The 14,768-nt window shown below is 64.8% G+C and overlaps 3 protein-coding genes across 3 annotated transcripts; 2 read left to right on the forward strand and 1 right to left on the reverse strand.

Moving 5' to 3' along the window:
• The first annotated feature begins 409 nt into the window (after positions 1-409).
• Positions 410-5,347, forward strand: LOC122230385 (epididymal-specific lipocalin-6-like). Its single transcript, XM_042956176.1, has 7 exons — positions 410-499; positions 728-867; positions 3,773-3,843; positions 4,129-4,239; positions 4,496-4,597; positions 4,819-4,844; positions 5,333-5,347. The coding sequence occupies exons 1-7, from the start codon at positions 410-412 to the stop codon at positions 5,345-5,347; spliced, it is 555 nt and encodes a 184-aa protein (XP_042812110.1).
• Positions 5,348-6,292: 945 nt separating this feature from the next.
• LOC122230386 lies at positions 6,293-9,534 on the forward strand. Its single transcript, XM_042956177.1, has 7 exons — positions 6,293-6,403; positions 7,068-7,207; positions 7,523-7,633; positions 7,840-7,953; positions 8,181-8,344; positions 8,929-9,101; positions 9,397-9,534. Exons 1-7 carry the CDS (start codon positions 6,293-6,295, stop codon positions 9,532-9,534), a joined length of 951 nt encoding a protein of 316 aa, XP_042812111.1.
• Positions 9,535-10,940: 1,406 nt separating this feature from the next.
• Positions 10,941-12,970, reverse strand: LOC122230389 (skin secretory protein xP2-like). Its single transcript, XM_042956178.1, has 4 exons — positions 12,587-12,970; positions 11,926-12,175; positions 11,383-11,621; positions 10,941-10,946 (listed from the first exon to the last, which is right to left on the reverse strand). The coding sequence occupies exons 1-4, from the start codon at positions 12,722-12,724 to the stop codon at positions 10,941-10,943; spliced, it is 633 nt and encodes a 210-aa protein (XP_042812112.1). The 5' UTR covers positions 12,725-12,970.
• Between the last annotated feature and the right edge of the window lie 1,798 nt (positions 12,971-14,768).

The raw sequence follows: 14,768 nt of genomic DNA on the forward strand, positions 1-14,768 counted from the left end.
CACGGTTAAAGACCAGGGTCTCTGGCCTTCCCAGACTGAGCAAGGGAGAGCGTTGGATCCCCAGTGGTGTCAGTGGTTTGACCGGGGTTAGGATGCCCATTCTGGAACCGCCCAACAGAAGGAAGCAGACAGAAGCAGGGATTGGCACGGCAGTGTTGACGCTCCCCGGGGCCCAATCCCCATTCTCCAGCACATTGGGGCAGGGCACAGGGGCCACCACTGAATAATAATGCCACCCCCTCGGGAAATGTCACCACCTTGCAAGGAGACAGGCCAGCGTGGTGTCTTGGTGGTCAGTGGCCGCCCACAGTGACCCACGCAGAGACGTTTGAACGGGTTTACACGGGCCGGAGGGACCGCGCAGCCCCGGGCCCCGCGGCAGGTGTGCTGGTGCACAGACTTCCGGAAGATGGGGAGCGTCCTGCTCACTGCTCTTCTGACGTCGGTCTCAGCGCCTTGCGCCCAGGCTGTGTGGCTGGGAAGGCTGGACCCGAGGCAGGTAACGGCCCATCCGTTGGTGCCAGCGCTGGCCTCGAGCCCCGTCGGTCCTAGGGGCCCAGGCCCCTCCTGTGGGGCCGCAGTCTCTGGGTTACCCTCCCGGTGCCGGTCCAGACCGGCACCGGCTAAGGGGGGACGGGTCAGCCTGAGTCAGGGGCCCTGGACTCCCAAAGAGGCCCCTCAAGGGGCTGGGGGACCCAGCCCCCCTCACCTGCTCCTCTCCTCCCAGCTTCTGGGGTCCTGGTACGTTCTCGCCGTGGCCTCCGGTGAGAAGGGCTTTGCGGTGGAGAAGGCCACGAAGGACATCGAGGGTGTCGTGGTGACCCTTACTGCCGAAAACAGTCTGAAAATGCTGTCCTCCAGGCACAGGTGAGCGAGCTGTGCGCTGTGCGCCTGTGTCCCCGGAGAGCAGGTCTGGCGGGCCTCTGGGTGGGATCATGGTGGATGCTGGAGGCCTCTCGGGGCAAGGCCCCCCCTCAGCTGCCGCCTAAAGTGGGCTCGCGCGTGGTGTCTCAGAGCCGCTGGTAACCTTCCTCCCACACCCGCGTCTGCCTTCGGGAGCCGTGGGGCCCTGGGTCCCGCTGGGACGGGCCTGGCCGTGGGACGAGCAAGGACAGAGGAGGTCTGGGGTCCGATGGCGGCCCCGCTATGTTGGCCCCGCGAGCACACACGGTCACACGCGCCACGGTGTGGGCCACGAAGCCGCGTGGCTGGCTGTGTCCCGGCGAGGCTGGCGGAATCAGACATCCAAATCCAGAAGCTAGGCGTCTGGAGAGCCTCAGGCTCTGTGAAAAGCCACCGGCGACCTAAGGGCCACGGGGGTGGACGTAAGGGCCACGGGGGTGGCCGCGGGGCTGGGACGCCATTCCGGCGTCCGCTCTCTGGTGTGACTGATTAGCAGAGCCTCCTGGTGCTGTGTCACCTGCACCCCTGGGGACCGCGGCTAGACGCTGGTTTGGAAAGACGGATGGTGCCGAGCCCCGCTCCCCACCAGGACCGCGAGTGGGCCCTCTTACACTGAATTGAATTGAGTTGAATGGAATGGAATGGAATGGAATGGAATTCATCTGTTGGCCTTTGGATACGAAGTGCATTTGCATGGCTCAGAAATCAGAGTCCCCAAAGGTACGCAGAGCGGGTCCTTCCCACCTGCCCAGCCAGCCCGTCCCCTCCCTGCAGGTGACCCATGCTTGTGATTCGTGGCGGCTCCTCAGACACGGGCGGCCACACGCCAGCACACGTGTGTCACTGAGCAACGCACGCCGGGAACCTCTCTGTATCTGTCCACGCAGGCTCTGCTCTCTCTTAGAACATTTCCATTTTATTCTCTTCTGTCTTTATTGAGTTGTTAAAAATTGTGGTAAGATAAATGCAGCACAGAGATGGCCATCTTAACCACTTTCAAGGACACAGTTCGGGGGCGTCAGGCGCTTTCACACTGTCGTGCAGCCGTCCCCCCGTCTGTCCCCAGAACGTGTTCATCTTCCCAGTGGACTCTGTCCCGTTACGTGTGGATCCTCCCCTCCCCCAGCCCCACCCTCCCACTCCTCCAGGGCCTCCGGTGAGCGTCCACTCCTACAGGATGTGTCCCCCTGTGACGGGCTGACCTCAGCACGGGGTCCTCCAGCTTCGCCCACGTGGCAGCAGGTGCCGCGATTCCCCTCCTTTTTGAGGCTGACGTTCCGTGGTGTGGCCGGAGCACGTGGCCGCTTCCGCCTCTTGGTTTTGTAAATCACGCTGCCGTGAACGTGGGTGTGTAAGTCTCCCTTCAGATCCTGCTTTCGGTTCTGGGCGCTCGCAGCGGCGGGACCGCGGGGTCACACGGTGACTCTATGTCACATTTTCGGAGGCGCTCTGCTCTGTTTTTTTTTTTTTTTAATATATGAAATTTACTGTCAAATTGGTTTCCGTACAACACCCAGTGCTCATCCCAACAGGTGCCCTCCTCCATACCCGTCACCCACCCTCCCCTCCCTCCCACCCCCCATCAGCCCTCAGTTGTTCTGTTTTTGAGAGTCTCTTATGCTTTGGCCCTCTCCCACTCTAACCTCTTTTTTTTTTTCCTTCGCCTCCCCATGGGTTCCTGTTAAGTTTCTGCTGTGTTTTACAGCTGCGTATTGGTCCAGCAGGCTTTCTGCCAGTGCCCTGCTGCTGGGCAGACGGGGGTCTCCAATCTTTTGCAGTTGGAAACACACTTTGGGGAGCGGGCTCAGGGGTCTACCTGAAGGATAAATCTCTCGGAGTCCCCGTGTCTCCACGTCATACGTGGCCGGTCCCCTGAACTGGCGCCTGCCCCGGGCATTCCCTTACTCTTTTTTCTTTGCCATCTGATGGGCAACAGATGGCCCCGTGTCAACTTTTACGTACCTTCTCTAAGGGCAGGGGCCAGGGGCATCCTGGGACATGTCAGCGTGGTTTGTGTGCTTCCTCCCCAACACGGGGCTCAAACTCACAACCCTGAGATTAAGACCTGAGCCAAGATCAAGAGTCGGACGCTTAACCGAGTCACCCAGGCTCCCCTGCCTGTTCGTATCTTGGCATATTTTTCTGTTAGGTGTGTTTTTAGTGGTTTGTAAGAACCCTTCAGTTATTTGGGATCTTAGCCTCTCATCTGTGATAAAAATTAGTTGCAAATATAGTTCCCAGTTTGTAATTTTTCTTGTAACATTGAGAAGGGTTTTTGTTTATTTTTTTAATTTTAATTTTTTAAAGTTTATTTACCTATTTTGAGAGGGAGAGAAATTGTGAGTGAGGGAGGGTCAGAGAGAGAAAGAGGGAGAGAGAGAGAATCCCAAGTAGGTTCCACGCTGTCAGCACAGAGCCTGACACGGGGCTCGATCCCACAAACCATGAGATCATGACCTGAGGCTGAAATCTGGAGTCGGACCCTTAACCGCCTGAGCCCCCCAGGCACCCCAAGACCCACTGCCTGTCTGTTGTGTCGGTTCACTTTAGGGACTGAGTGGCCCCTTGTGATGCTGGGGCTCCTCACCCAAAATTGCAGAGGGCCCAGCATCTGTCTGAGGCTCATTTTGTGCCCTCGCGCCCCCACCACCCTGGGGAGGGAGCTGATCTGCACTTGGCTCTCGTGTAGCTCATTCCCGAGCCAGGCTGGATTCGCTGGAGAGCGAGGTTTCTCGGTAACGGGGGCCGTCAGAGGAAGCCAGGATCCCCTCTGTGACACGCTGGCAGGCCGGGCCCCGGCGGCAGGACCCTTGTGTCCTGTGGTCCCGACTCTGGACCCTGAGCTGAGGACGGACGGTCTCTTTTCCAGGCTGGAGAGGTGTGATGTGGGCACAGTATTGCTGCGAAGACAGAACTCTGGATGGGTGTTTGAGAACCCCTGTAAGGCGACAGCCTCCACAGCGTCCCACGGGGCGCGGGGCAGCCTGGGGATGGGCTCGCTCGCCTGGCCAGCACTGCGGAAAGGGGAAGGGATCGGTCACCCCCAGACTCCCTCTGTGGTGTGCAGGGGGGTGGCCCTCTGCCCCCGTGGGGACAGGACCGGGGGAGTGTGACCCCGGATGAGCTGGGACAGGCCCTCGCCAGGTGGCCATCCGTCACCGGGGACCCGGGGACCACGGGGCTCTGGGGCTCTGAGCTTGCCGGGGGGCCTCTCGTGTCTGCCAGCCCTGGGCGTGTTAGACTACCGGGTGCTGGGCACCAACTTCAGGGACTACGCCATCGTCTTCACCCAGCTGGAGTTCAAGGACGAGGCCTTCAGCACCGTGGAGCTCTACAGTGAGTGGCTGAGACCTCGGGCCCGCCCACAAACTCCTTGCCGGCCGCAGCCGTGCTGGCTGTGCGGGAAGCACATCGTCCCAGGGTCCGGGGCTGGAGAGAGGGCCCCGCCGCCTGGGCTGGCCCCTGTGCCCCCAGGGACCCGGCGCCTCGCCATGGCCCTCTCTGCCTGGAGCCTCATCCCTGCATTCCCCCCGCTGCAGGAGGGGCGGCTGGGGCGGGGGCACAGGTGTGAGGGTCCCCTCCTGCCCCGCAGGCCGCACGGAGCTGGCCAGCCAGGAGGCTGTGCGCCTCTTCACCAGGTGGAGCAGGGGCCTGGGCTTCCTGTCCCAGCAGCAGGCCGCGCTGCAGCGGGACCGTGAGTGTCCCTCGGGGCCGCCCCCATGCCCAAGAACCGGCTCACTTCCGCTGGTCTCGGGGACCCTCCCGGTCTCAGTGAGTCAGTCAGGACTGGGGGGGGGGGTGGTGGTTAGTTCTTCAAGGAGTCACCTGCTCCCTGGCCCAAGTCAGGCCGGCAGGGGAGGCCCCGTCTCGGGTGAAGTCGTGGGCCCGTCCTCACGGCTCCTCTTGTCCCTCCAGTCACCTGCGCGCACAAGGCCTTCCAGGTAAGCTGGCTTCCCGAGCGTCACCCCACGTCCTACACCCCAGTGCTCTGCAGCCGTGAGGGGCCGGGGACCCGGGTGGAGGCAGACGCCCCTCGGGGTGAACCTGGGGTCCCCCAGTGCTCTTCCTGGTTTTCAGTGAATGCTTCGGCCTCCAGCGGGGACAGTGCCCACCGTGTCCGGACCAGGCCGGCCAGGCGCTGGCAACCTGCTCAGCCACCTGGGTGCTGGGTGCTGGGCGGATGCTCCCAGGGACTCTTGCTGCGTTTCCAAATAAAGCGATTCCACAAACCGCTATAGTTGCCTCTCACTTGTGTGCTGGGCTGGGCTCAGTGTCGAGGGCGGACAGAGATGGACGGGGCGCCGCTCTCGTGGGCGCGGGCTGCACAGGGAGAGGATAGGGTGCGGTGGGCACACCCCGGCTGAACCACACGGCACAGAGAGCCAGCTCGGGGGCGAGAGGGCCGGCCTGCACTTGTGTCCCTCGGCAGAGTCCTTCTGGGTAGGGGGACCCGCGCACACGGGTCTTGGCCGGGGAGTGGGAGCTGGCCTGAGGCAGCCGCTCCCCAGGGAGGGGTCACACAGCCCCGGGCTGATGGGAGGGTCATCTGCCCGAGTGGGGGCAGGCCTGCGGTTCGAGTTCGGACAGGGTGCTGGGCCGACGAGGTGGGCACTGGTGCCCACCGGGGTGCCGGGCTGGGGCACCTCGGTGTCCGGGGCAGGGCTCTGGGGCAAGGGCAGGGGCCCAGGATGGCAGAGGCCTGGCCTGTGGGGCCTCCTGTGGTCTGGTGGGGCCCTGCCTGAGGTCCTGGCAGAAGCTGGGGTGGGGGCTGCCCGTCCCTCACGGCGAAGGGCGGTGCACGCCAGGAACGGGGCGGGCGGGCACATACCGGAGAGCAGCACGCACACGCACACGCACCCCATGTGCCTGTGCACACACACCGGCTGCCCCCTCCGTCAGCACCTGCTCGGGACAGATCGCCTGTCAGCACCTGCTCAGGGCAGACCCCCCATCAGCACCTGCTCAGGGCGACCCTGCGGTCAGGTCCTGCTTCTCACACGCGGATAACCTTATGAAGTGACTCATAGTGACACCAGCTGGCTGCTGTCTCTCTTCTGGGGGTGGGGAGCTACTGTGAGAGGCCCAGGGCTCCCTCTGTGAGGAGGGACGGCTCCAGGGGACACGTGGTGACCTGAGGTCTGGGGGGAGTGGCCTCGGGAACACGATGGCTTTGTCTTCAGGGGCCTCCCAGGCAGGTGGCACCGACCAGGCTGAGCACCTGGGCCGGCCCTCTGTGCCCGGGGCGGGAGAGGGCCCGCAGCCCCCCGGCCTCCCCATCGGCCCGCCCCAGGCCGGCTCAAGGCTCCGGGTTGGTTGGACGGCCACGGCAGGGTCGGTGGGTGGGGAGATTTAAACTCGGTGCCCTGGTGGCCGAAGAGGGAGGCTGAAGATGGGACCGGGGAGGCTGGTGCCCACGCTGGTCCTGGCGCTTGTGCTGGCCATGGGGTCCCGGCCGCAGGAACAGCTGCCCAGGGGGGCCCACAGCCTCAACTGGAACAAGGTAAAGCCGTAGGCCTGCTGTCCCCCGAGCCAGGCACCCAGGCCGTGGGGGCCAGGGATGGTCCGTTTAGGGATCGCTCCCTAAAAATCTTCCAAGGGCCTTCCCGGGGCCCTGGGCAGTGCCCGAGGCTGGCAGGAGTCTCCGGTACAGGCCCCTGCCAGCCCAGTGGGACTGCCCCCCGGCGTCTCCCAGAGCAGCTGCTGGCCATGGGGGGTGGGTAGGGCGCAGGGCCCCAGGCAGGTGCACCCAGAGATGCTAGGTGGGCAGAGGTGGAATCAGCAGGACGTGTTCTGGAACGGGGAGATGGCTGGCAGGTGGAACCCTCCAGCGGGGGTGGCTGTGAGCACAGGCTGAGCGGGCTGTGGCCCTGTCTGGGACGGTGGGTTTGCGGCAGGAAATCAGAGGGATGGGGCCCCCCTGGAGGCCCTGCACGGGAAGGAAGTTACAGCACACGGTTCCCAGTGCCCAGCCCCCGCACCCCCAGACAGTCTGGCGTCCGCCCACCATGGCCCGGACTGGTGGCCAGGGCCCCTCACCGGGGGCCGTGTGGGTCCGTGGGTGCTGGACGCGGGCTGGGTGTCTGGGAGGCATCCCTTGTCCGGTGGGTTCCGGGAGCCTGGCTGGGAGCCTGGGAAGGAGTGCCTTCCCCAGCAGCTCTGTACAGTTTTCAGGATTCTGGTACATTCTGTTTGTCATCTCCGATGGCCAGGGGTTCTTGCCTGGCAGACACAGGAGGAGGCTGGGGGCATCCACGGTGAAGGTTCACAAAGTGGGCCAGCTGAAGGTGGTCCTGGCCTTTAGCCGGTGAGTGGAGCAGGGCGGGGGGCCCAGCACAGCCTCCCCAGAGCCCTGGCCACGGCAGCCTGGGGCATCTTCCCAGCCGGGTGGGGGTGCCGGACCCAGATCACCGGGAAAGCCTACAGTGATGGTCCCCACAGCCCTGAAACCCGTCACTTCCTGCCCCTAAAATTCAAAAGCCTGATTTGGGGAGAAGCCCCCACGCTACACGCGGTCACTCAGCAGGTGCTGGGTGTTCGAACCGTTTCCCTTAAGCTGTGGGACCGGTCCCGGTCCAAATTGGAAAATTCCAGCAACGGGCCCCCCGCCTTGTCCCCCTAGGTCACAGGGGTGCCGGTCACACACGTTACTTCTTCGGAAAGATGGGAAGAAGGCGATGTTCAGGAACACACGTGCGTATGAGAGCCCGGGGCCGGGAGAGGGAGGCCCGGGGTGGCAGTGCCCCCCGGCTTCGTCACCCAGACGCGGGACAGGACGCCTCTGCCGGCGCCGTCCCCGGCAGCCCCTCGGTCAAAGGGAACCTGGGAGCGGGGGCGGGATGGGCGCCCAGCACGCGGGGCGGTCAGGCGGGCCCTGGCCCCGGGAGCGGGGGGCTCTTGACCCCTCCCGCACGCCCCTGCCTAGCTTCTCTCCCACCCGGTGAAGGGGGTGGAGGGTTTCCACGTGCTGTCCACCGACTACAGCTACGTCTTGGTTCACCTGCGCCTGGGCCCCGCCGGCCGGACCGCCAAGATGCTACTGTTCTTAAGGGAGTGACATCTGGGGGGGGTGCAGGGGCAGGTAAGGGGGCGACGCAGGGGCACAGGCTCAGAGGGAGGCCTCTGCCGCAGCTCGGGCTCTGCGACAGGGCGCCCACGACCGACACCGATCCTCACAGCTCAGGGCGCCGACCCGCTGGGGGTCCGGGGTCTGCAGGCGGCCCCGTCTCGCCGCGTCAGGTGTTGGGGAGGGGGCTCCGGTCCCTTCCTCTTCTTACCAGGGCCCTGATCCTGTCACGAGGACCCCAGCTAACCCTGCGCACCGCCCGAGGCCCCGACCCCGCGCACCATCGCGCTGGGGCTTTGGTGTATGAATCTGGGAGGACGCGGGCAGTCCATACCGTGGGTCGCAGCCCTTGCAGGGCTGGCTGGCGGCAGGTGGCAGGTGGGTGGGCGGAGCCTGGAGACCACGTGGGCAGGTCTCTGAGGTGGCTGCTGCAGGGGTGAGTGGGGGAGGCCAGTGCAGGGGGGCAGGCCGGAGGAGGAGAGGCCAGGCGTGGGGCTGACCATCCACGAGGGGCTCAGGCCCTGGCGCTGAGGGCAGGATGGGGGAGCTGGGGGCGGGGGGCAGGTGGAGGTGGTGAAGGGAAGGCAGGTGGGGAGACGTTCTGTGCCGGGCGGGGGTGGTACGGAAGGGAGTGGGGTCGGGAAAGAACCCCCTCCAGGCACGGGGCACGCAGGGCACGCACGGGGGTGGGGTGGCGGGGGGCGGGACGGGCTGCGGCCAGAGGGGTTGGGTGAGCAGACGGGGCTACCCGAGCCGGTCTCCAGGGCCTCGCTGGGGACACCCGCCCGCCTCGAGGCACAGAGGGGACAGAAGGACATTTCCCCATCACCTGTCTGCCGCTGCCTCCCGTGGCAGCGCCCTCTCGTCTCTGTCCTGCCAGGGCCTGGCGGTGTCCGTGGGGGTCGGGGTGCAGCCCACTCGACCAGGACTCGTAACTGACGTGACTGTGCTTCTGGCCGCAGGCAGACGGAACACGTCCAGCTTCCCGAGCATGAAAAGATTCGTAGACATATGTGAGACTTTGGAGCTCGCCGATGGTGTGACTGTTCTTCTGAAAGACGGTGACATGTGGTCGGGAGCTCCCCCCATCCCCCGCCACTGTCCAGGTCCACACCACGCCTGGCCCGACCACCCTGTTAGGGTCGGCTCATGGGGGGCAGAGAGAGAAGGGGTGACAGCGGTCTCTTCCAGGCCCCGTGGGAGGTGGCCCCCTCCACGGCCCTGTCCTGCATCAGCACCAGGCTCGTCCTGCCGAAGGGCGTGGGCAGGGGGCACCGGGCAGCCCGTCTGGTCTGGCCTCTGTGCCGTGGCTGGAGGACCCGGGCAGTGTCCCACACCAGCACACGAGACACCGGGGAGAGAAAAAGAACGCTGGTGGGCAGACCGGCCCCCACCCGGCAGTCCCCCTCAGTGCCCCTCTCCCTCCACAGCCTCCTGTGCTCACGCCCTCCTGCCCTGAGGGCCACCACCTTTACTTTGGGGTCGCTCGTGGCCCTCCGAGACCCCAGGAGCGTTCTTCCCGGTTCCTGGAGTTCGCATCCCACGGCTTGCTGAGAGGTGTCTGGTGACCCCAGGCCGCCGATGGGGTGAAGGCCAGGGACCATGGCTCTAGCCCAAGAGGGATCCTTGACGATCCTCAGGAGCTGGGGATAGGAGGGCACGTGCTGGCCGGCAGGGAGATGCCAGTCGTGGCCCGTCAGCTCGTGCCCTCCAGGCGCCACAGCCGAGAAGGGCTGTCACCTCCTGTCTGCTGGGAAATAGACCTCGCACCGGTCCAGCGTAATCCTCGCCGCGTGTCTTCTCCGCGGTGAGTCTGTGCACCGCTCCCTGCGCTCCCCGACACCCCCCACTTCCCCAGGAAGCCTCTCACTCCTTCGGGAAACACCTATAAGCACCCGTGACACGCCAGGCATGTGCTCGCTGCTGGCCAGAGGGCAGTGAGCAAAATAGGCAGAGGTACTTTCAGAGACTCGTTGCCTTGTCGGGAGAGGCACACACCAGTGTGGTCACCCAGGCACAGTCACAGGCTCCGAGAAGTACATAGAGACCAGTGCAAAATAGCAAGAGCTCTGACTCGTCCCAGGGAGGGCAGGAGCAGTCAGGGAGGGCTTCTTGGAGGAAGGGACATCCTGCTGAGGGGTGAAAGCCTGGCTTTAAGTTTGATGCGGTGGGGGACCTGGGCTGCCGGTCCCCAGACCAGAAACCTGCCGGTCTGAAGGTGCCCAGCGCTGCCTCCCTCGGGTTTCACTTGCCCGAGTCCCTCCCCGGGACGCCCCGCATCTCTGACGCCTGCTCCCACGGACTGGGACGGGTCTGGTCTCCATCCCGGGCGACGCACTGGCTTTGGAGCGTTATTTGGCCCAGGGGCCCGTGAACCTTTCTGGCCCTGGGTCGTGAGGGACGCTCTCCCCTCTGCGGTGTCACGGTCCGGCCTTCTGCCTCTCCCGGCTTCTGTCTGGGCCACGGGGGGACCAGCCGTGTCCTGGCTGGCGTCGGGCTGTGGTGTCACAGCACAAACGGGGGTCTCCACCCCGAGACCGTGCCCATTGTCACCGAAGGGGCCTCTTTTTTCCCACCTAATCTCTAATCCATTGTGATCTCAATATCAAAGGACAAACAGTCTATCTCAAGCGACCACAAAGTACGAAAATGAACCTGTCCCGTCTGAAAAGTCGGTGCAGACCCAGAGGTATCTCTTGAGAGATTCCACTTGTAGGAAACCTCCAGAGTAGGTAACGGAACACGAAGAGAAAGCGGACTGGGGGATCCCAGGGCCTGGCGGGGACACGAATGGGGAGGGCGGGCTCCGGGTACACGGTGTCCCTCGGGGGCTGAGATACTCTGCACCAATATTCTGTGGCGTGGCTCACAGCATTGTGAGTGTACCCAGTGCGCAGGAATTGTCCAACGTAAAGTAAATAAAAATTTTATTGAAGATTAATATGGATTATAAACCAATAGTGATGAAATAAAATCACAGCTAAAAAGAAGAGGAGAGAAAGGATAAGGGAGAAGTGGAAGAGACATTGTGGTAGGGTGTCAGGGTCGGGGATTGGAACAATTAGAAATAAAATAAACACCCCGTGTAGGCCCTCAGGCCCTTGATCAGTGGCTGGCATCCATGTGGGAGCAAGGGCGGTGGCAGGGGCAGGGAGAAGGGCGGTGGCAGGGGCGGGGGCGGGGGCAGGGAGAAGGGCTGTGCTAGGGACAGGGAGAAGGGCTGTGCTAGGGGCAGGGAGAAGGGCGGTGGCAGGGGTGGGGGCGGGGGCAGGGAGAAGGGCTGTGCTAGGGACAGGGAGAAGGGCGGGGGCAGGGGCGGGGGCGGGGGCAGGGAGAAGGGCGGGGGCAGGGGCGGGGGCGGGGGCAGGGAGAAGGGCGGGGGCAGGGGCGGGGGCGGGGGCAGGGAGAAGGGGGGCGGCAGGAACGGTGTTGGGAGCGGGAGCAGGAACAGTGGAAGCAGCAGGAGCAGAAGCAGGACCCAGCTGACTCTGCTCAGGTGCCTGCCGTCCCTGCACCGGTCCCAGGTCACCCGCTGGCTCCCGGGCCCCTGCAGGAGTCGCCCCGGACACCGCCCCTGCCTGCAGAGCCGCCGAGGCCCCCGAGGCTGTTGGGTCGGGCTCTGGAGCCGCACCGGCTTCTGCTCCTGCCCCGGACTCTTGAGAAGGAAACGGAGTGATGGTTGCAGCGGCTCCAAGGGCTCAGGGTGACAGGAGAGAAGGTCCCCCCGCGCCAGCCTCTCCAGGGGCCTTTGCAGACACACCACACACCCCAGAGCCTCCCCGAGAAGCCGCGGCCAGGAACCCACACCAGGACCTCTGCCCCCTGGGGTCCGCAGCCCGGGGGGCTCTCAGTCTCTGCTCCTGGCCCCACACCAGCCCCCGGGGGCTCCTCCCTGGGTGGCCCAGCACCGCCTGGGGCCCCGTGCGTGCACCCCCACCCCCCACCCCCAGCCTTCTCACCCTCGGGCTCGGGCTCCGGGGGCTCCGGGTCCTGGTCCCAGGACCGCTGAGCCAGGACCCTGTGGAAGGGCCCGGGCGGTGAGGGAGGCCCTCCCAGGCCATCTCCAGGCCCTGCTTCCGGAGACCTCCGTGCGGCCACTCTCTCCCCGGGTCCAGGGTGGCCCTCCTGGGCGACGGGGCACACGCACACCTCTGTAGGGCAGGTGAATCGGGATTCCGACAGTCGCCTCCCGATTTCATCCGTTGATTTCTGTGAAGACAGTGACCCGCGGCCGGCCCGGAGGCATCACAGCCCCGCCCGGCCATCCTCAGTGTCCTTCCGCCCTCTCCCCCTGCGGCTCCCAGATCCGACACGGACCTGAGTGTGCACAGCCCTGCGCCCGGGACACAGTGACATCCACCTGCAGGGCTCGGGATGAATCTTGGGGACAAGAGGGCCACCCCAGCACACCCTGTCCCTCCCAGCCAGCCTTGACCTGGGGTGTGAGCATGGCCCGCCCACCAGGCATCTGACCCCTTCATCAGCCTGCACCTGCTCACGTGGGCCCTCCACACACACACACACACACACACACACACACGGGAGGGGCCGTGGGGTCGCACAAGTCAGATCAGAGCGGTGTCGGGATGGACCGGCTGTCTCTGGGGCTCCCTGGGTTACCTTTGGCTCCCTGCGAGCTAGAGACCTGAGGCGTCCTGTGCACGACCTGACCCACTGTCTCCAGGGTCGGGGAGCGTCGCGGCCAGGGGCTCCCCTGAGCCAGCAGCCGCGGAACACGGGCACACAACAGGAGAACATGTTCGTCAGTCACAGATGTCCCAACGAATGAGCCCAGTCGGCCGCTGTCTCCACAATGTGAGTGCCTGGTGACCCGGGTTCTGACTTCACTTGGGCTTTGTGACCAGAGAGGTGAGGTCACTGCCTGGGGTCCCCTTACCCGGCTTCCTCCTCCTACAAGAGCCCCTCCCAGGATGCGGAGGGCTCCCCTCCACCCCATGCCCTGTCCCTACTGTGACACCAACACAGCCCAGACACATCCCCGCGAGGCCTGGTGCAGCCGGTGTGGCAGCTCTGCGGACACAGAGCTGGGTTCAGACCTGGGTTTTCCTCCTGACCAGTGCCGGGACCCCGCACAGACCCTGTGCCTCGCGGGGCCCCCCGGTCTCCCCGTCTGCACAGTGGGGTCCTTCTGGCATCCACTTCTAGGGACACCGTCAGGGAGACACCTGTAGACTCGTCCCGTGCCTGCTATCCCGTGAGGCTCGTGGGCACACGTGGCCGTGGAAGGATGAGGAAGGGGTGGGCCTGGCGTGGAACACACTCACGCGGGGCCTGAGTCTGCTCCGGGTCCAGGCACAGCCACCCCTCCTGCCTGGGTCCCAGGCCCGGGGGAAGGTGGAGGTGAGCTCGTTCAGACCCTGTGTCCACCCGACACGCCCCTCCAGGGGCTCCAGTACATTTGGGCCCGGGTCCCAGCGCCTGGGCTGTGGCTCCCAGCCTTCCCGGATCCTGGTCACACATCCCTGTGTCACCCCCTCCCCTTCCGGGTGGACGGCCCGTGTGACCGCGTTCTAAGGGCTAGAATAGGATGACGGGGTGTCACTTCCAGGCCGATTCATGGAATTTCCGGTTTCCTCTCTCCGGGGTCCATCCTCTGTCTGCCTCGGACTCTGTCTGTCTCTGTGTGTCTCACAGGAGCAGGGCCTGTGGGCTCAGGGTCCAGGTGACGACCCTCAGAAGCCTCCTTGTGGCCCTTGTCCCTCCCCCGGCCCGGGGCTCAGCTCCCTCACGAGGCCTCCTCACCCAGGCAGGGCACTGCCCGGGGAACCACTTCCTAATGAGGACCCGAGGCTCCAACAAGGAGGGCCTTGACCTCGGTCCCCACACCAGGGTCCACTGCTCGGCCACGTTCTGCAAACCCAGGACTTCGGTCCTCCAAGTCCCCAGGCTGCCCTCTGCTCAGAAGGACCTTGAGGGAGTAGGAAGCATTTTCCCAGGAGGGGAGAACAGAGGGTCAGGGATGAAGATCTCGGGACACAGACTCGTCTGTGCGCCTGTGGGACCCTGGGGACACTGTCTACGCAGCCCAATTTACGGAGGAGGAAGCTGAGTCCTTCTGTGCCATAGCCCCATCCACACTTCCTACTTGCAGGTGTCCAGTGTGGTGGACACAGGACCCCAGACCCCGTCCTCCCCTAGTTCCCGCCAATGTCCCCGGACATCTTGGGGACCCCCCGGCCCTCAGCCGGCACATCTGCCCTCCCCATGCTGTGTGTCCCGGGCTATTGCCAGGAATCCTGATGTCCCTGCCCATGGCCCCACTGCCTCCAGCCTTTCTCTTCTTTCCCCCATGTTACCCACCCCCTCCCAGTGTGGACTCCTCTCTGATCCCCAGTGGGGCAGTCAGAGTGTGTGTGTGTGTGTGTGTGTGTGTGTGTGTGCACCCGCCTGTCTAGAGATGCCCAGTGGTCACAGCCTCACACAGACGGGGTGGATAGGGACCCCCGAGCATCTCAGGGGCTCTCATTCCCAGGGAGAACCCCATAGGGGGATAGAGGCTGGCCTAGGACTGGAGACCAGCCCTGCTCCTCGGACGCCGCACACCTCACTTGTCCTGGGCCAGTCCTTGCCTCAGTGTCCCCACTGTCCCTGAGGGTCAGACGGGGAAGTGCATCAGCGTGGCCTTGGCCCAGGCTGTCCTCCAGGGGTAGGTGGAGGGGAGGTCCCCCGGGTACACAGGCCTCCCTCCCCAGGGCCGGCCAGGTCTGTGTCGTGGCCAGGTGTGCCCAGGGACCTGCACCCAGCACCTGTAGATGATCCAGACGTGATGGTGACGTGCATG

This window comes from Panthera leo, chromosome C2, assembly GCF_018350215.1.
Source record: "Panthera leo isolate Ple1 chromosome C2, P.leo_Ple1_pat1.1, whole genome shotgun sequence".
Classification (NCBI taxonomy): domain Eukaryota; kingdom Metazoa; phylum Chordata; class Mammalia; order Carnivora; family Felidae; genus Panthera; species Panthera leo.

What these genes read in the sequence shown, in the direction of transcription:
- LOC122230385 (XM_042956176.1), top strand. Translation starts at nt 410, where the DNA reads ATGGGGAGCGTCCTGCTCACTGCTCTTCTGACGTCGGTCTCAGCGCCT. An exon ending in ATGGGTGTTTGAGAACCCCT is followed by an intron (nt 3,844 to 4,128) that starts GTAAGGCGACAG and finishes CGTGTCTGCCAG; the next exon opens with CCCTGGGCGTGTTAGACTAC. An exon ending in CAGCACCGTGGAGCTCTACA is followed by an intron (nt 4,240 to 4,495) that starts GTGAGTGGCTGA and finishes CCTGCCCCGCAG; the next exon opens with GCCGCACGGAGCTGGCCAGC.
- LOC122230386 (XM_042956177.1), top strand. Translation starts at nt 6,293, where the DNA reads ATGGGACCGGGGAGGCTGGTGCCCACGCTGGTCCTGGCGCTTGTGCTG. An exon ending in ATGCTACTGTTCTTAAGGGA is followed by an intron (nt 7,954 to 8,180) that starts GTGACATCTGGG and finishes TCTTCTTACCAG; the next exon opens with GGCCCTGATCCTGTCACGAG. An exon ending in ACGCCTGGCCCGACCACCCT is followed by an intron (nt 9,102 to 9,396) that starts GTTAGGGTCGGC and finishes CTCCCTCCACAG; the next exon opens with CCTCCTGTGCTCACGCCCTC.
- LOC122230389 (XM_042956178.1), bottom strand. Translation starts at nt 12,724, where the DNA reads ATGTTCTCCTGTTGTGTGCCCGTGTTCCGCGGCTGCTGGCTCAGGGGA. An exon ending in TAGCTCGCAGGGAGCCAAAG is followed by an intron (nt 12,176 to 12,586) that starts GTAACCCAGGGA and finishes CTGTCTTCACAG; the next exon opens with AAATCAACGGATGAAATCGG. An exon ending in CCCGGAGCCCGAGCCCGAGG is followed by an intron (nt 11,622 to 11,925) that starts GTGAGAAGGCTG and finishes TTCCTTCTCAAG; the next exon opens with AGTCCGGGGCAGGAGCAGAA.